This window comes from Oncorhynchus mykiss, chromosome 1, assembly GCF_013265735.2.
Source record: "Oncorhynchus mykiss isolate Arlee chromosome 1, USDA_OmykA_1.1, whole genome shotgun sequence".
NCBI classification, from domain to species: Eukaryota; Metazoa; Chordata; class Actinopteri; order Salmoniformes; family Salmonidae; genus Oncorhynchus; species Oncorhynchus mykiss.
The window spans coordinates 11,438,703-11,458,105 of NC_048565.1; the positions used below are offsets into that span (position 1 = coordinate 11,438,703).

Genomic DNA, 19,403 nt, shown 5'->3' on the forward strand with positions numbered 1-19,403 from the left:
GGGAGGATAGTCCTCGTCTCGGAGGGCTCTCCTTGTCTGCTGGTAGCTGATGCTTCTCAAATGTTTGGAAAATACATCTGTCTATGATAAATGGAAACATCTTGAAGTCCATTCATACCTCTTCTTTGACTTGCTAAAATAATAGGTGTATTCCTGGGTTGTGTCGAAAGTGGCGCCCTATTCCCTATGTAGTGCACTACTTTTGACCAAGGCCCCATATGGATCTGGTCGAAATTAGGGCACTATATAGCAAATGTAGGGAATAGGGTGCCATTTGGGACACAGTACTGTAGTTGTGAGGCTTGTTATTGACAGGTCTTTCATTGGCTGGATGAAGGATTGTTCCATGATGTTCTGAAGGGAAGTATATAAATATGTACCAAGTGAATGTTTTGCTGCTGGTCCAGCTGGCTCTGTAGCACCTCGCAACTCCAAGCTGCGTTGTACAGGAGAGAAACGTCTTTCATAACAGCACTGTGTAAGGGTTTGCCAACTAATGAATGATTTCATTGTCATTATTTTATAGTACCATATCAGACATAGCTGGTCAGAGAGCCAATGAAAAGCACAAGCTCCCAAATGTTATTGTGAGCAATATTTTCCAAACCTTTGAGATTCCATCATGCGGGTTCTGACCTGGGGCATAGATGATAGATAGAGTCCTCTCTAAAGTTGGGCATGCCAATACTTTTCACTCATTACTGCTTTTTGCTAATAAACTGTTATCGATGATGCGTGGTGTAACCTCGTGGTTTTTCTCATGCTTTGTGCTGTTTATGTCTCCTAGCCGAAGCCCCTGGGGACACTCCAGTGAAATCTGCCACAGATGCCCCAGTCACGGCCACACCAGAGGCCAGCGGCAAGCAGTTTAGGAAGGCAAGTATGCTCTGACTAGCTCACCCTCACTCCCTGTGGCATATACAGTGGGGCAAAAAACTATTTAGTCAGCCACCAATTGTGCAAGTTCTCCCACTTAAAAAGATGAGAGAAGCCTGTAATTTTCATCATAGGTACACTTCAGCTATGACAGACAAAATGAGGGAAAAAAATCCAGAAAATCACATTGTAGGATTTTTAATTAATTTATTTGCAAATTATGGTGGAAAATAAGTATTTGGTCACCTACAAACAAGCAAGATCTCTGGCTCTCACAGACCTGTAACTTCTTCTTTAAGAGGCTCCTCTGTCCTCCACTCGTTACCTGTATTAATGGCACCTGTTTGAACTTGTTATCAGTATGAAAGACCCCTGTCCACAACCTCAAACAGTCACACTCCAAACTCCACTATGGCCAAGAACAAAGAGCTCTCAAAGGGCACCAGAAACAAAATTGTAGACCTGCACCGGCACAGATCTGGGGAAGGGTACCAAAACATTTCTGCAGCATTGAAGGTTCCAAAGAACACAGTGGCCTCCATCATTCTTAAATAGAAGAAGACACTTCCTAGAGCTGGCTGCCCAGCCAAACAGCAATCAGGGGAGAAGAGCCTTGGTCAGGGAAGTGACCAAGAACCCGGGAGGTGACAGAGCTCCAGAGTTCCTCTGTGGAGATGGGAGAACCTTCCAGAAGGACAGCCATCTCTGCAGCATTCCACCAATTAGGCCTTTATGGTAGAGTGGCCAGACGGAAGCCACTCTTCAGTAAAGGGCACATGATAGCCCGCTTGGGGTTTGCCAAAAGGAACCTAAAGGACTCTCAGACCATGAGAAACAAGGTTCTCTGGTCTGATGAAACCAAGATTGAAATCTTTGGCCTCAATACCAAGTGTCACATCTGGAGGAAACCTGGCACCATCCTTACGGTGAAGCATGGTGGTGGCAGCATCATGTCGAGGGAATGTTTTTTTTATCTGCAGGGACCGGGAGAATAGTCAGGATCGAGGGAAAGGTGAACGGAGCAAAGTACAGAGAGATCCTTGATGAAAACCTGCTCCAGAGTGCTCAAGACCTCAGACTGGGGCTCAAGTTCACCTTCCAACAGCACAATGACCCGAAGCACACAGCCAAGACAACGCAGGAGTAGCTTCGGGACCAGTCTCCGAATGTCCTTGAGTGGCCCAGCCAGAGCCCGGACTTGAACCCAATCGAACATCTCTGGAGAGACCTGAACATAGCTGTGCAGCAACGCCCCCCATCCAACCTGACATGGCTTGAGAGTATCTGCAGAGAAGAATAGGAGAAACTCCCCAAATACAGGTGTGCCAAACTTGTAGCGTCATATCCAAGAAGACTTGATTCTGTAATCGATGCCAAAGGTGCTTCAACAAAGTATCATTATGGGGTATTTATTGTGTGTAGATTGATGAGGGTGAAAAAACAATGTAATCCATTTTAGAATAAGGCTGTAGCGTAATAATATAGATAAAGTTAAGGGGTCTGACTACTTTCTGAATTGTCTGTACATAATGGTTTTTCATATATGCTATAGGGTGTCTACCCACTCTGCCAGAGTGGGTGAAAACGCGCTTTGGTGATGATATTTTACTTCCTTGTGCTATAAAATAGATTTTACAAAGACACATAATTCGTGTTCTGAATCATTCAGTTGTATCTTTCTTTAACATTTGAATTAACAGTAGATCCAAAAAGTCGGATTTCATAACTTAATACATCCGATAATAAATACCGAGCTCTGTTGAGTGGTTCAGCTTTCTTGCAGCTACTTTTGAGGATTTTACCTGTAGTGGTGGTCATCTTCAAAGCTGTTTCTGCAGTTTGCAAAAAGCTCATTTGGCGTTTTTGTTTTAATTAGGCAAATCGGTTAAGAACTAATTCTTATTTACAATGGCAGCTTACAACGGCCAAACCCGGGCGGTGCTGGGCCAATTGTGCGCCGCCCTATGGCGCTCCCAATCACGGCCAGTTGTGATACAGCGTGGATTCGAACCAGGGTGTCTGTAGTGACGCCTCTAGCACTGAGATGTCGTGCCTTAGACCGCTGTGCCACTCGGGTTCGTGCAACACGAGTTGAATTAAATGTAAAAGGAAAACGAAAAGCTTGTACATTCGATGCTCTGTTTACATTTGAGATACACATGTTTTTGTGAGAAATCTTTGAAAAATAACAGGAATTTCACATTTTAATATGAAAAGCGTTTACTAAAATATGAAAATACTACATGTCATGTCTCAAAATCCATATCTATATTGTTTTATGACCTACGGATTCGAGAATAAAGATGACGAGTTCAACGGGAAAGTAAGCCTGTCAGTTAGCCTTTATTCTTGCACAGAATCCAGTTTAGCTGACACACACTGCAATTTTCCTTATGTTGACCACTTTTTCTCTCTGGCCTCCATTGATTTAGTCACCCAAATTCTGGCCATCCTACAGGGGTAAAAACTCCAATAACTTAACAGATTATACTAGAGACATGAGGTTTGGACCATTGGTTTTCTTCGACATTTGTACTCTGTAGGACCGAGTTTCATTCTACTGTGCCAGTCTTTCTCTTGTGCATTTGTATGCTGTTGGTAATATTCTTCTTTCTTGTGTTAGAACGATCCATGTATCATTTTTTGAAAGTTCAGTGCTTGACCTTACAGAATGTAACTTCATCGGTAGAATATGAATACAGGCTACTGCTATACGTACATATGAGGATATTTGCCGTTGCTTTTTCATCTCATGCTTCTCCATGTGTTTGTTTTTTCCAGAAGCCTTGTGCTGCATTCATGACATAATGCTCTTTAGCTTTTGAACCATGACACTGTTTTGCATCCATTTCTGTTCTGTTCTCAGTTCATCCATTTTGTCTTGTTCCTCTCCTCTCAAGGGCTCTTACACAGTTGTCTCCATGTTCAGTGGAGTAGTCCTGCTTTTTTAATGTTGTTTTACACTTTTCAACCTTTCACACTGTTGAACTCCGGTGACTTTAAGAGGAACATGTTTCAGTCTTAAGCAGTGGTCCCGAACATGGAAAAACATTATCATAGATCAACTTGATTCCTGAGTTGGGGTCAATTTTGTCTCAACTCAGCCAATGTTTATTTGTATTTTAAATTAATGAGTTTGATATAGAATTTCTATTAATTACCCGAATGGACTGAGATAAAACACATGGACCCCAACCCTGCTTCAGATATTTTTGGAAAGTCTCTCAATATTAACAGTTGCCTCAGTTTTTGGATGTACTGTTCATTGGGCAGCTAAAACCAAGGGAGAGGGATGAGTTGAGGATCATTGGACTGTGGCTTTGCTCATCTTCCCCTGGGCTTCAGCAAGCTTCCTGCTCCATCCCCGACAGATCACTCATTCCCTGCTAGGGGTTGCAACATTCTGCTACTGTAACTTTTCCAATTTTCCCAGGTTTTCCCAGAAATGGTGGTTTGAAGATTCACAGATTTCCTGCTTATTCCCTTCTGGTTCCGTCAAATCTTCCAACTGGGATTTCTGAAAAACCTAGGGATGTTAATAATGTTACTGGAATTTTAAAACCCTCTTCCCTGTGTAGCTAGCTTCGTTTATCATCAGGCTGATTTTAGCAGATCATTTAATTGTATGATACTGACCAACATCCCACAATTTTTACGGTGATTATATTACATTTTTTTAATATCAGCAATTATTTTAGTAGTTTATCCGAAATTCAATAATGTCTCCACATCTACATTATCCTAAAACCTGTTGAATATTAAGACCGTTTTCCAGAGTGTTCATATTTTCATTGCGTCGAATAGCATGATCATTGGGTAAGTTGGTAGGCATCAGTTGTTTTAGTATTACTATAAAAGCCATAGCAGTGGACACTATGGAAGACTGCTAACAAACTGTACAGAATCTTACCCACTTGTGCCACTGGCTGCGAGACACTGGTTGTGGTATCTGTTGCCTCTTCCGCTTTCAGTCTCCCGACTGTTCTGGAGTCTGTGACAGAGAAAGCCTGACTGTTGGGTACCGCTGATGGTGGCAAGATATAGTCCTAGACATGGATTCAGTGACAGAATTTTGACCATAGAGGTCCTATGATGATGACCCTGTGGGCATAGATTGGGCATAGACAACCCGAAGCCTGGTTGGTTGGGTTAGTGTGTTGCTTGAATGACGGGTACAGTACGTTGTGTTGACGGCTGTGTTGCTCCTGCCTCTCTCTCACTGTGACGTCCCTCAGGGTCTGCTCGACGAGCTCTTTCTCATACAGCAGCAGATCCAGCAGGCTGAGGAGGAGGTCAGGCAGGCCTCCACAGCCAATAACGCACAGCCAAGCCCAGAGCCCGCCCACAGCCCACCCCTGCGCCTGTCTCCACCACCGCCTCCACCTCTGAGCCTGCCGCCGCGCCAGATACCCGAGCCAATCCCAGCCAGCTCCCCGAGCCCCAGCCCCCCACGGCAGAAAGGCAAGGTGAAGGTCCTACCCCCCGCCCCACACCAACACCCAGCACTCACCTGTAGAAGCCCTCGTCTGAACGTAAACGGTAGAACCGCACCCAAAGCCACCCACCCTCCTCAAGAAGGACAAACCCCCTGCCGTTCAAATTCAGACTAATGGAAATTTGCCCGGGTAATCCTATAAGTGTACTGTTTATGAAATTGGTGGATGGAATTGTTATGGTCATATGTCGTTTGGATTGGTAGCATTGAGCAAGCCTAGAGCTCTTTTTTAGCTCACTTATGAAAAGTGGACAAGAAGGCACTGTCGTGTACTGTATTCAAACTCTGGTCATTGTTGATTTCTCCCAGTCTTTTTATAGCCAAGGCTATATGCTACTAACAACAGATCGTATTGTGTAGTGCTAGTTTCCAGTCGCTGAATACAATGCAATGATAAGTAACAATTATTTCATTAACCACATCTTTTGTGTCACTTTGCCCAAAATGTTCTTGTCAGTTTATTTGATTCTGGGCTAGCTGTTTTTGTATTATTAAGGTAGTCTACATACGCTAGTTAGCCTACATTGTGTTAGTTAGCCTACATAGCACACATTGCCATCTCGCTTCATTCAGCCTGCCCAAACATAGTAGTACCCTGCCATCTCCCTCAAACTTCCTCTTAGTTTGAACGAGGCATTGAAGGAATTATCATCCATCCTTATGGTATCCGTCAGGGCCGTGACACACTGTTTTGCGTTCCACTGGTGGAATGGCATGTCTGATGCCTGGCAATCTCAGAATCCGCTCATGCCAGTTCAGTACCACAGTAACATAGCCCTGGCTCCCTCTCTCATGTAAACCGCTGGACCAAGACCAAACGCTCCTCCCGTAACACTCCACTAACCTACACTGCATGGAGTGGAGTGATACACAGCACACCATGCAGCAGGGAACTTATGGAATAACTCTGGATATCAGCTATACAGTGAAATCTAATTGAATTATAGTCCTAGATCAGGACTAGATCAGATCAGGGACGGGACTGGATCAGGATCGGGACTAGATCAGATCAGGGACGGGACTAGGTCAGGGACGGGACTAGATCAGATTAGGACAGGACTAGATCAGGACTAGATCATGATATAGGAATCAATACTAGATCTTTCTTCTTAGTTCCGTAATCAGAATGCTGTTATCCCGGCATTGCAATTTGCAAGTAGTTAGCACAATCACCTTAGCTGCAGTCCCTGTCTTTCGTCTGTGTGTACAGTACCAGTCAAAAGTTTGGACACACATACTCATTCCAGGGTTTTTCTTTATTTGTACTATTTTCTACATTGTAGAATAGTAGCGACGACGTCAAAACTATGAAATAACACATGGAATCATGTAGTAACCAAAAAAGTGTTAAACAAAATATATTTCCCTTTTGAGATTCTTCAAATAGCCACCCTTTGCCTTGATGACAGCTTTGCACACTTATGGCGTTCTCTCAACCAGCTTCATGAGGTAGTCACCTGGAATGCATTTCAATTAACAGGTGTGCCTTGTGAAAAGTTCATTTGTGGAATTTCTTTCCTTCTTAATGCGTTTGAGCCAATCAGTTGTGTTGTGACAAGGTAGGGGTGTATACAGAAGATAGCCCTATTTGGTAAAAGACAAAGTCCATATTATGGCAAGAACAGCTCAAATAAGCGAAGAGAAAAGACGATCATTACTTTTAAGAGATGAAGCTTAGTCAATCCTGAAAATGTCAAGAACTTTGAAAGTTTCTTCAAGTGCAGTCGCAAAAACCATCAAGCGCTATGATGAAACTGGCTCTCATGAGGACCGCCACAGGAAAGGAAAAGCCAGAGTTACCTCTGCTGCAGAGGATAAGTTCATTAGAGTTAACTGGTTCTCATGATCTAGTCCCGATTCAATAACTGCACCTCAGATTGCAGCGCAAATCAATGCTTCACAGAGTTCAAGTAACAGACACATCTCAACATCAACTGTTCAGAGGAGACTGTGTGAATCAGACCTTCATGGTCAAATTGCTGCAAAAAAAACACTGCTGAAAGACAACAAGAAGAAGAAGAGACTTGCTTGGGCCAAGAAACACGAGCAATGGACATTAGACCTGTGGAAATCTGTCCTTTGGTCTGATGAGTCCATATTTGAGATTTTTGGTTCAAACCGATGTCTTTGTGAGATGCAGAATAGGTGAATGGATGATCTCTGCATGTGTGGTTCCCACCGTGAAGCATGGAGGAGGAGGAGGTGTGGGGGTGCATTGCTGGTGACACTGTCAGTGATTTAAGTAGAATACAAGGCACACTTAACCAGCATGGCTGGACTATCAATGGTTTTTCAACAGGACAATGACCCAAACACACCTCCAGGCTGTGTAAGGGCTATTTGACCAAGAAGGAGAGTGATGGAGTGATGCATCAGATGACCTGGCTCCACAATCACCTGATCTCAACCCAATTGAGATGGCTTGGGATGAGTTGGACCGCAAAGTGAAGGAAAAGCAACCAAAAAGTGCTCAGCGTATGTGGGAACTCCTTCAAGATTGTTGGAAAAGCATTCCAGGTGAAGCTGGTTGAGAGAATTCCAAGAGTGTGCAAAGCTGTCACCAAGGCAAAGGGTGGCTACTTTGAAGAATACAGAATATGAAATATATATTTTGATTTAACACTTTTTGGTTACTACATGATTCTATGTGTTATTTCATGGTTTTGATGTCTTCACTATTATTTTACATTGTAGAACCCTTGAATGAGTAGGTGTTCTAAAGCTGTTGACTGGTACTATATGTGTGTGTACCGTATGTGTGTTTTGAATCTCCTGTCCCTCCTTGCCGTCCCTATCCATCCACTCATTGGTGCTCGGTCTCCCTCTAACTGGTTTGTGATCTCTTTCTGTCAATAATGCAGTGCAGGTGTGGAACTGTTCATTATTGGAGGCTGCCGAAGCCATGTGAATCATCATGGTGTAATAACCTGGATAATGATCTCTTTGATTGACGATTGCGATAATTCAGCTGTCTTTTCCAGGGTTGGATTTGACTTATGCCTGTGTGATATTTTTTTTTTGCACTGTGATTCACCTGTAATACAGATTAACACCAAACAAATGACTACAACCTGGAATGGAATCTGTTATCCCCCTTTTGTTGCCTTGACTTGTCTTTCCTCCACTGTGGTGCCCGCTGATCTCTGTCATGTGCACGTTGGCTGTCTGTCATGATGCTAGTTGTCTCAGCGGGTTTGGACTGGATCACAATGTCCCAGACTTGTGAGAGCGAGGTTTAATAAACCTGCTCGCTCTGTGACTGATCTGTGTGTCTCTAGTCTTCAGACAAGGAGAAGGTGGACCAGCTTCAAGAGGAACTGCTCCGAACTCAGGTACAGCACAATATGGTCCGTATCCTTCCATGTCCAAGTGGAACACATTTACTCAGTAAAAATCCAGTTTAATTTGGCTAAGGGACCAAATGGTCCATCCCTTTCCTCCAGTAGATTCCACATATTATACCACATTGACGTTGTAAAGTCAGGTTAGAAAACATCAGTTTTACTTTGATAAATCGACTGAATTAAAGAGAGAATTTGTTGTTAAAGATGAAGTCTTCTGTCTCTCTGTTGTCCTCAGGTGAAGTACCAGCGCATGCTGGAGAGACTGGAGAGGGAGAACAAGGACCTGAGGAAAGTGGTGCTGCAGAAAGATGAGAAGGGTATCCACCAGAGGAAAGTCAAGGTGAGTGTGAGTCACGCACCCACACACATGTACACACACAGACACACACACAGACACACGTACAGACACGCGTACACACACATATACACACATACACACCAGGGTTGTGCATGTGAGTAAAGTTCATCAAGAAATTTGTTTTGAAACATTATTTTATAGTCTCTGCAGTAAAAATACAAATTCTCCCATCAGGCATTGCTCTTAAGTGCTCTTCCATCTGTGTATTCCTTCTCCAGAAGTCTCTAATTGACATGTACTCTGAGGTCCTGGACATCCTCTCAGACTTTGACTCTAACTACAACACCCAGGACCATCTACCCAGGGTAAGGAACAACAAGTGGCTCATGGTTTTCTGGAAATGCAATCAGATTATGGAGACATTATTGTGAACCCTTTGTGTACTGTATACTGTACTGCCAGAAATACATTGTTTCCTGTTGGAAAGGCATTGTTGTAAAATGGTAGGTCTCTATCTATCACACCTATGTCATCTAATCCCTCCCCTCCACCACCCCATTAATCTGTCCTCTCTCTCTCTGTCTCTCTCTCTCTACTCTCTACTCTCTACTCTCTACTCTACTCTAGGTGGTGGTGGTGGGAGACCAGAGTGCAGGGAAGACCAGTGTGTTGGAGATGATCGCCCAGGCTAGGATCTTCCCCCGGGGCTCTGGAGAAATGATGACCCGCTCTCCTGTCAAGGTATAGGAACTCATTTACTAGACTACCTCAGCCCCTCAAGACACCTACCTTCCTCCGCTGTAGCTGTAAAGATATCAAAGATGTATAGAAGCCAGTGTTTTACCTTTGGTATTTGGTATTTTATTAGGATCCCCATTAGCTGTTGCAAAATCAGCAGCTACTCTTCCTGGGGTCCAAACGAAACATGAAACATGACATAATACAGAACATTAATAGACAAGAACAGATCAAGGACAGAACTACATACATTTGACGCAGAAGTGTTGATTTATATATATATATTATATATTATATATATATTATATATATATATATATATATAATATATATATATTATGTATGTATATATTTTACAATTTAGTCATTTAGCAGACGCTCCTATCCAGAGCGACTTACATGAGCAATTAGGGTGAAGTGCCTTGCTCAAGGGCATAGACAGATATTTCACCTAGTCTGCTCGGGGATTCGAACCAGTGACCTTTCGGGTTACTGACCCAATGCTCTTAACCGCTAGGCTACCTGCCGACCCAATTTATGTTCTTATTTTAAAGGGGCAATCTGGGATTTGGCACATCCATTTTTGGATTTGATATATAGCCATTATTCTTGAAGAATATAGCTTTATTAAGTGGTGGGATGACCGCTTTGTTGTTTGTCCAGACTTGTCTTACTACTGTGGCTCCTCCTTGGTGGATTTCTTCTGTTGGTCTGCACTGTTTCATATGGGACGTTGTAGTCCACAGTTTGAGTGGTGGAATGAGGCCTGTCTGGCTGGATGGGCAGCGTTACTAGCATTGTGCTTTTGGACTGGGGACTTTGAATGTTTTTGTTTTTTTATTGCATTTTGCCACCTGCTTCTCTCCTCTACTAGGTGACGCTGAGCGAGGGACCTCACCACGTGGCCATGTTCAAGGACAGCAGTCGAGAGTTTGACCTGGGAAAAGAGGAGGACGTAAGTTTAACCCAGCATAGAAGAGTGAGGCGTTCTCTCTCCCACCATGGAATCAGCCTTTCATCGGGGTTTTCATTGGGGTTCATTCATATCGTGAACCATTGATCCTCTCCTCCCTGCAGCTGGCTGCCCTGAGACATGAGATTGAGCTGAGGATGAGGAAGAGTGTCAAGGAGGGACAGACAGTCAGCCCTGAGGTGAGGACTCCCTATTGCTCCACATCTTCTGCCTTCTGCCTGCGTCCTTTATTTAACTAGGCAAGTCAGTTTAGAACAAGTTCGTATTTACAACGACGGCCTACACTGGCCAAACCCAGACGATGCTGGGCCAATTGTGCGCTGATCTATGTGACTCCCGATCACGGCCGGTTGTGATACAGCCCAGGATCCGAACCAGGCTGTAGTGACGCCTCTAGCACTGAGATGCAGTGCCGTAGACCGCAGCGCCACTCAGGAGCCCCCTATATAGTGTACTACTTTTGATATAATAGTAGGTCTCGGTTCAAAAGGAGTGGTCAAAAGTAGTGCACTAGACTAGGGAATAGGGTGCTATTTGGGTGTCTACCAGCTATATAATGAAAGCTCACTAGTACTCAGCGTTGTACCAGCTCTGTGTCGATCCCTGACTGTTTGTAGTGCTAAATGTTTTTCCTTTCTCCTGTGGGACAGACGATCTCTCTGAGTGTCAAAGGACCAGGCATCCAGAGGATGGTGCTAGTAGACCTACCAGGAGTCATCAGTGTGAGTACTTCACTCACTCACTCACTCACTCACTCACTCACTCACTCACTCACTCACGCACATGCAGAAACACACACGCGTGTATCAAAACAGTGACCGTACAGTGGTAGGAGCAGTGATGGTGTGTGTTCCTCTCAGACTGTGACTGCAGGCATGGCAGCAGACACCAAGGAGACCATCTTCAGCATCAGTAAGAACTACATGCAGAACCCCAACGCCATCATCCTCTGTATCCAGGGTGAGTCAACACTGCAGTCACCTTCCTCTGACCAAACAGAACATCCTGGAGCTCCTCTCCCTCTTTACTCCCTCGTCTCCACTTTGATCCTCTGTTCGCTTCGGTCTCCTCTCCTCCGCTTCTGTGTCCTCTTGTCTCTTCTCCTTTCCTCTTCCTGACCAGCTGTTTTCTCACCCTTCATCTCTCTGGTCCTCAGATGGGTCAGTGGATGCAGAGCGCAGCATCGTCACAGACCTGGTCAGTCAGATGGACCCGCAGGGGAAGAGGACCATCTTTGTCCTGACCAAAGTCGACCTAGCAGAGAAGAACCTGGCCAGCCCTAACCGGGTGAGATATAAAACTCACACACCCGACACGACACATGCATCACACTCGTTCAAGACGTTTTGCAACGGGAAGCTCAAATGACAACCGTGGTCAAGGTCATCCCAATGAGCATGGACGATATACATTTGACAAGTTAAAATGGTCTGAGAACTATTATATCCCTCCGGGGTAGCCTTTCATTAGTTGTAAAAGCTGAATGGTACACTCAAACAGTCACCGCTACAGACTGAATGACATCTAAAGACTTCTCATCTGGGATTTTATTCATGTGTTTTTCTCCCTACAGATCCAACAGATTGTTGAAGGAAAGTTGTTCCCTATGAAAGCCTTGGGTTACTTTGCTGTGGTGACCGGGAAAGGTACGATGCATTCCCCTTTCAAGTCCTACCCATCAGATCTTATTTAAATCAAATGAAGCTACACATGTAACTCAAATCTATAAGTTTCTAAGGAAGCATACAAACAACAGAACTATCTTAAATGCATCTAAAAAGACAGGACTGTTCACTTCAACATGTTCTGTTGTTTTTATGCTTCCTTAGAAAAGTAAAGACTTGAGGTACGTGTGTAGCCTACGAGAGAACGCATGGCTGGCGTTGAGAATGTGTGTGTGTTGTATATCGATGTCAAACATTTTAACAAAAAGGTTTGTAATTTGAGTATATACCGCTTCAAAAAAAAGACTCTTCAACCAAAGCAACTGTTGAAGGTCAACATCGTTAACAACATGATTTAGAAATACGCAAGGAGTACCGGGGGGGAAGACCAGAAAGAATCTGAATCTGGCTTACAGCATGAGCCAGAGCTGATATAACAACAAAATAGACCATATATTGTTTAAGCTTCACGAAACAGCTGAATAGAGAAGTTGACTGTCTGCAAGTGACCCTAAAAAGATAATCTATGTAGACAGAGACGAACTTAAGCGAGAGATTGAAAGAAAAGCCAAACAATTCCAGGAGAACTTGGATATAAGGCACCTAGCGAGAAGAGGCAATGTGGACCCACCCACCCACTAAATTCAACCCTGAGGTGTCCATCATTCTAGCAGGCCGACCTTTTGAAGAGGGAGAGGATGTGATGGAGAGAGCGAGGGTACTTCTGATCCAGTGTGACCACGGAGCTAGTAGTTGCAGAGTGGATGCAGGCAAGGGGCCGGGGCCAGGACAAAGTGGCTGTCCTTTGGCAGAAACAAAAGCTGAAGAGTTACTTAAGGTTCAAGGATCACCAAAGTCTCAGACGGAACGACTCATTGATCTGAGATCCCAACCAGCAAGAACTGAAGAACTACATCACTGGGAGTTGTTGACCGATACAACAGCTTTTATCTGGACCTGATGCTGGTCGTAGGGTCCGGGAGAACCGGAGGACTGAGCTTTAACTGCCCAGCCATTAAGTGCAGACCAGTTTATTCTGGTTCAGTGGAACGTTAATGGTTACCAATTTACTCTGGTTACTCTACTCTGAATCTAGTTGATGATTCCCTGCCTTCCTGTATAAAGCGAGGAGATGTACTCTGGCCCACTTTATCTGCACTATATATTAATGATTTAGCTGGTGGAGGTCTGGTGATGTAATTATGTGCACGAGCGCAAAACACATCTGTCATTTTTGTCATGTCCGTGTCTGCCGTGTCAGTCATTTTTACATGGCAGGAGAGTAACAATTCCAGCCAGAATAACCTACAGTTTTTTTTGGCAAACTCCAAAGTCCTCTGACAATACGAGCCACGTGCGTAACAGGTGCTGCGCTGTTTGAGCAAGAAAACAAGAAGTGCTGTGCATATATAGTATTTCATATGAATCTACTTTCACAGTGAATACTTTTGTTTAGAGGCTTTTTTTTGTGCCGATGAATGGAAGTTGAACATGGCCACATGAGTTTAATTCCATGTGCAATCGTCCCTAGGCCAAATTTTAATGAAACTCTGGCTGTAAATATAGGCAGTAGATCGCAGGGCATCCCCGATTTTCCCTCTAAGCTAAACTTTTTGGGAAATTGAGAAAGTAAACATCTATAAACAGGTGCTCTGTCCAGCGGCTCAGAATAGCAGAACAGGGGGCACTTTCATTAGCACAGACAGTTGAAATATTACTGGGACACCTACACACGTGGCAGCCAAGCACGAGTTATCAGTGTTGCTTATTATTGTCTAGACTTGTTGAGGTATCTTCACGCTTTAAATAAAAACCTCCAGGCTTCCATTATAAGAAAAAAACATATATATATCAATTAAAAAAGGAATTCCAGGGGCCAGTTTGGAAAGTCTCTTCCTGTGTGAATGGTTCTCTGGAATAACGGACATGCTGGGGTAATAACAACACAACCAAAGTTCTATAGTAATGCTTGTCCCGTGGTCAGGCCTTAGACTCACATCAGTGATTCATTGTCCCCTCTTCTTTAGGAAGTGCCGGGGAAAGCATTGACTCCATCAAAGACTACGAAGAGGACTTCTTCCAGAACTCCAGACTACTCAGGTGGGTGTCCCGACTCCCTGCCAACTAGACTACTCAGGTGGGTGTCCTGACTCCCTACCAACTAGACTACTCAGGTGGGTGTCCTGACTCCCTGCCATCTAGACTACTCAGGTGGGTGTCCTCACTCCCTGCCAACTAGACTACTCAGGTGGGTGTCCTCACTCCCTGCCAACTAGACTACTCAGGTGGGTGTCCCGACTCCCTGCCATCTAGACTACTCAGGTGAGTGTCCCGACTCCCTGCCATCTAGACTACTCAGGTGGGTGTCCCGACTCCCTGCCATCTAGACTACTCAGGTGGGTGTCCCGACTCCCTGCCATCTAGACTACTCAGGTGGGTGTCCCGACTCCCTGCCATCTAGACTACTCAGGTGGGTGTCCCGACTCCCTGCCATTTAGACTACTCAGGTGGGTGTCCTGACTCCCTGCCATCTAGACTACTCAGGTGGGTGTCCTGACTCCCTGCCATCTAGACTACTCAGGTGGGTGTCCTGACTCCCTGCCATCTAGACTACTCAGGTGGGTGTCCTGACTCCCTGCCATCTAGACTACTCAGGTGGGTGTCCTGACTCCCTGCCATCTAGACTACTCAGGTGGGTGTCCTGACTCCCTACCAACTAGACTACTCAGGTGGGTGTCCTGACTCCCTGCCATCTAGACTACTCAGGTGGGTGTCCTGACTCCCTGCCATCTAGACTACTCAGGTGGGTGTCCTGACTCCCTGCCAACTAGACTACTCAGGTGGGTGTCCTCACTCCCTGCCAACTAGACTACTCAGGTGGGTGTCCTCACTCCCTGCCAACTAGACTACTCAGGTGGGTGTCCTCACTCCCTGCCAACTAGACTACTCAGGTGGGTGTCCTCACTCCCTGCCAACTAGACTACTCAGGTGGGTGTCCTCACTCCCTACCATCCACATTTCCATCTGATTTGGTTTAGAAAATGAATTGCTAGTCAATTCATTCATTTGGTGAAAGGCTATGGTTTTCAATTATATAATTTCTCTAATTGAATAGAAATGGAACTGCGCTGGAGCACGTTAACCTGACCGGTGTCCTTCTGTCCACTCCAGAGACGGCATGCTGAAGGCCCACCAGGTGACTACTAAGAACCTAAGTCTGGCCGTTTCTGACTGCTTCTGGAAGATGGTCAGGGAGTCAGTGGAGCAGCAGGCCGACGCCTTCAAAGGTAACCAGGCGGGTGAGGGCCCCAAAATAGTCCTCTGATGCGTGAACCCCAAAGGCTTATTGATTTAACCGACGTAGAGACACAAGGGACATCAAGAGTTAACCAACCCTGTGAGCCTGTTGGTGCATCATATTTCTCTACTTTAACAGGGAAGTGTGATATGTTGGAAGCTTGTGCAGCAGAGCGTTGTAAACAGAAAGGGAGAAATTAAGTGATCTACAGGAATTTAGAGGTCCAGTTGACCTTTTGACAAAGGATGCAGTGATCAATATTAAACCTACCACTTCTGATAAAGAGAGGCCTGATATTTTATTTTATTTTACCTTTATTTAACTAGGCAAGTCAGTTAAGAACAAATTCTTATTTTCAATGAAGCAGCAGCAGTAGGGGCTCTAACATGGCCTCGTCAGCAGCAGTAAAGGGTTCTAACATGGCCTCGTCAGCAGCAGTAAGGGGTTCTAACATGGCCTCGTCAGCAGCAGTAAGGGATTCTAACATGGCCCGGTCAGCAGCAGTAAAGGGCTCTAACATGGCCCGGTCAGCAGCAGTAAGGGGCTCTAACATGGCCTGGTCAGCAGCAGTAAGGGGCTCTAACATGGCCTCGTCAGCAGCAGTAAGGGGCTCTAACATGGCCTCGTCAGCAGCAGTAAGGGGCTCTAACATGGCCTGGTCAGCAGCAGTAAGGGGCTCTAACATGGCCTCGTCAGCAGCAGTAAAGGGTTCTAACATGGCCTCGTCAGCAGCAGTAAGGGGTTCTAACATGGCCCGGTCAGCAGCAGTAAGGGGTTCTAACATGGCCCGGTCAGCAGCAGTAAGGGGTTTTAACATGGCCTCGTCAGCAGCAGTAAGGGGCTCTAACATGGCCTCGTCAGCAGCAGTAAGGGGTTCTAACATGGCCCGGTCAGCAGCAGTAAGGGGCTCTAACATGGCCTCGTCAGCAGCAGCAAGGGGCTCTAACATGGCCCGGTCAGCAGCAGTAAGGGGCTCTAACATGGCCTGGTCAGCAGCAGCAAGGGGCTCTAACATGGCCCGGTCAGCAGCAGTAAGGGGCTCTAACATGGCCTGGTCAGCAGCAGTAAGGGGCTCTAACATGGCCCGGTCAGCAGCAGTAAGGGGCTCTAACATGGCCTGGTCAGCAGCAGTAAGGGGCTCTAACATGGCCCGGTCAGCAGCAGTAAGGGGCTCTAACATGGCCTCGTCAGCAGCAGTAAGGGGCTCTAACATGGCCCGGTCAGCAGCAGTAAGGGGCTCTAACATGGCCTCGTCAGCAGCAGTAAGGGGCTCTAACATGGCCTCGTCAGCAGCAGTAAGGGGTTCTAACATGGCCCGGTCAGCAGCAGTAAGGGGTTCTAACATGGCCTCGTCAGCAGCAGTAAGGGGCTCTAACATGGCCCGGTCAGCAGCAGTAAGGGGCTCTAACATGGCCTCGTCAGCAGCAGTAAAGGGCTCTAACATGGCCTCGTCAGCAGCAGTAAGGGGCTCTAACATGGCCTTGTCAGCAGCAGTAAGGGGCTCTAACATGGCCTCGTCAGCAGCAGTAAGGGGTTCTAACATGGCCCGGTCAGCAGCAGTAAGGGGCTCTAACATGGCCTGGTCAGCAGCAGTAAGGGGCTCTAACATGGCCTCGTCAGCAGCAGTAAGGGGCTCTAACATGGCCTCGTCAGCAGCAGTAAGGGGCTCTAACATGGCCTCGTCAGCAGCAGTAAGGGGTTCTAACATGGCCCGGTCAGCAGTAAGGGGCTCTAACATGGCCTCGTCAGCAGCAGTAAGGGGTTCTAACATGGCCCGGTCAGCAGCAGTAAGGGGTTCTAACATGGCCTCGTCAGCAGCAGTAAGGGGTTCTAACATGGCCCGGTCAGCAGCAGTAAGGGGCTCTAACATGGCCCGGTCAGCAGCAGTAAGGGGTTCTAACATGGCCTGGTCAGCAGCAGTGAGGGGCTCTAACATGGCCTCGTCAGCAGCAGTAAGGGGCTCTAACATGGCCCGGTCAGCAGCAGTAAGGGGTTCTAACATGGCCCGGTCAGCAGCAGTAAGGGGCTCTAACATGGCCTGGTCAGCAGCAGTAAGGGGTTCTAACATGGCCCGGTCAGCAGCAGTAAGGGGCTCTAACATGGCCCGGTCAGCAGCAGTAAGGGGCTCTAACATGGCCTCGTCAGCAGCAGTAAGGGGCTCTAACATGTCCCGGTCAGCAGCAGTAAGGGGCTCTAACATGGCCTCGTCAGCAGCAGTAAAGGGCTCTAACATGGCCCGGTCAGCAGCAGTAAGGGGTTCTAACATGGCCTCGTCAGCAGCAGTAAGGGGTTCTAACATGGCCCGGTCAGCAGCAGTAAGGGGCTCTAACATGGCCCGGTCAGCAGCAGTAAGGGGCTCTAACATGGCCCGGTCAGCAGTAAGGGGCTCTAACATGGCCTGGTCAGCAGCAGTAAGGGGTTCTAACATGGCCTCGTCAGCAGCAGTAAGGGGCTCTAACATGGCCTCGTCAGCAGCAGTAAGGGGTTCTAACATGGCCCGGTCAGCAGCAGTAAGGGGCTCTAACATGGCCCGGTCAGCAGCAGTAAGGGGCTCTAACATGGCCCGGTCAGCAGTAAGGGGCTCTAACATGGCCTGGTCAGCAGCAGTAAGGGGTTCTAACATGGCCTCGTCAGCAGCAGTAAGGGGTTCTAACATGGCCCGGTCAGCAGCAGTAAGGGGCTCTAACATGGCCTCGTCAGCAGCAGTAAGGGGTTCTAACATGGCCTCGTCAGCAGCAGTAAGGGGTTCTAACATGGCCTCGTCAGCAGCAGTAAGGGGCTCTAACATGGCCCGGTCAGCAGCAGTAAGGGGTTTTAACATGGCCTCGTCAGCAGCAGTAAAGGGCTCTAACATGGCCTCGTCAGCAGCAGTAAGGGGTTCTAACATGGCCCGGTCAGCAGCAGTAAGGGGTTCTAACATGGCCTCGTCAGCAGCAGTAAGGGGCTCTAACATGGCCCGGTCAGCAGCAGTAAGGGGTTCTAACATGGCCTCGTCAGCAGCAGTAAGGGGCTCTAACATGGCCCGGTCAGCAGCAGTAAGGGGTTTTAACATGGCCTCGTCAGCAGCAGTAAAGGGCTCTAACATGGCCTCGTCAGCAGCAGTAAGGGGTTCTAACATGGCCCGGTCAGCAGCAGTAAGGGGTTCTAACATGGCCTCGTCAGCAGCAGTAAGGGGCTCTAACATGGCCCGGTCAGCAGCAGTAAGGGGTTCTAACATGGCCTCGTCAGCAGCAGTAAGGGGTTCTAACATGGCCTCGTCAGCAGCAGTAAGGGGCTCTAACATGGCCCGGTCAGCAGCAGTAAGGGGCTCTAACATGGCCCGGTCAGCAGCAGTAAGGGGCTCTAACATGGCCCGGTCAGCAGCAGTAAGGGGCTCTAACATGGCCCGGTCAGCAGCAGTAAAGGGCTCTAACATGGCCTCGTCAGCAGCAGTAAGGGGCTCTAACATGGCCTCGTCAGCAGCAGTAGGGGCTCTAACATGGCCTCGTCAGCAGCAGTAAGGGGCTCTAACATGGCCTTGTCAGCAGCAGTAAGGGGTTCTAACATGGCCCGGTCAGCAGTAAGGGGCTCTAACATGGCCTCGTCAGCAGCAGTAAGGGGTTCTAACATGGCCTCGTCAGCAGCAGTAAGGGGCTCTAACATGGCCCGGTCAGCAGCAGTAAGGGGTTTTAACATGGCCTCGTCAGCAGCAGTAAAGGGCTCTAACATGGCCTCGTC

At 46.8% G+C, this 19,403-nt stretch overlaps 1 protein-coding gene across 6 annotated transcripts in view; it reads left to right on the forward strand.

Annotated features, from left to right (window-relative positions):
• The window catches only part of LOC110523899 (dynamin-like 120 kDa protein, mitochondrial), an 81,326-nt gene that overhangs the window by 5,601 nt on the left and 56,322 nt on the right, over positions 1–19,403 (forward strand). For 3 of the 6 annotated variants that reach the window (XM_036940763.1, XM_036940849.1, XM_036940953.1), the window contains 13 exons: positions 788–876; positions 8,650–8,703; positions 8,951–9,061; positions 9,292–9,378; positions 9,641–9,754; positions 10,626–10,706; positions 10,829–10,903; positions 11,375–11,446; positions 11,585–11,684; positions 11,881–12,011; positions 12,298–12,370; positions 14,416–14,488; positions 15,560–15,675. In XM_036940763.1, coding sequence (XP_036796658.1) covers positions 788–876; positions 8,650–8,703; positions 8,951–9,061; positions 9,292–9,378; positions 9,641–9,754; positions 10,626–10,706; positions 10,829–10,903; positions 11,375–11,446; positions 11,585–11,684; positions 11,881–12,011; positions 12,298–12,370; positions 14,416–14,488; positions 15,560–15,675 — 1,176 coding nt within the window. The remainder of the gene's footprint in view (positions 1–787; positions 877–8,649; positions 8,704–8,950; positions 9,062–9,291; positions 9,379–9,640; positions 9,755–10,625; positions 10,707–10,828; positions 10,904–11,374; positions 11,447–11,584; positions 11,685–11,880; positions 12,012–12,297; positions 12,371–14,415; positions 14,489–15,559; positions 15,676–19,403) is intronic. The other 3 variants (XM_036940803.1, XM_036940911.1, XM_036941002.1) reach the window with 1 other exon arrangement.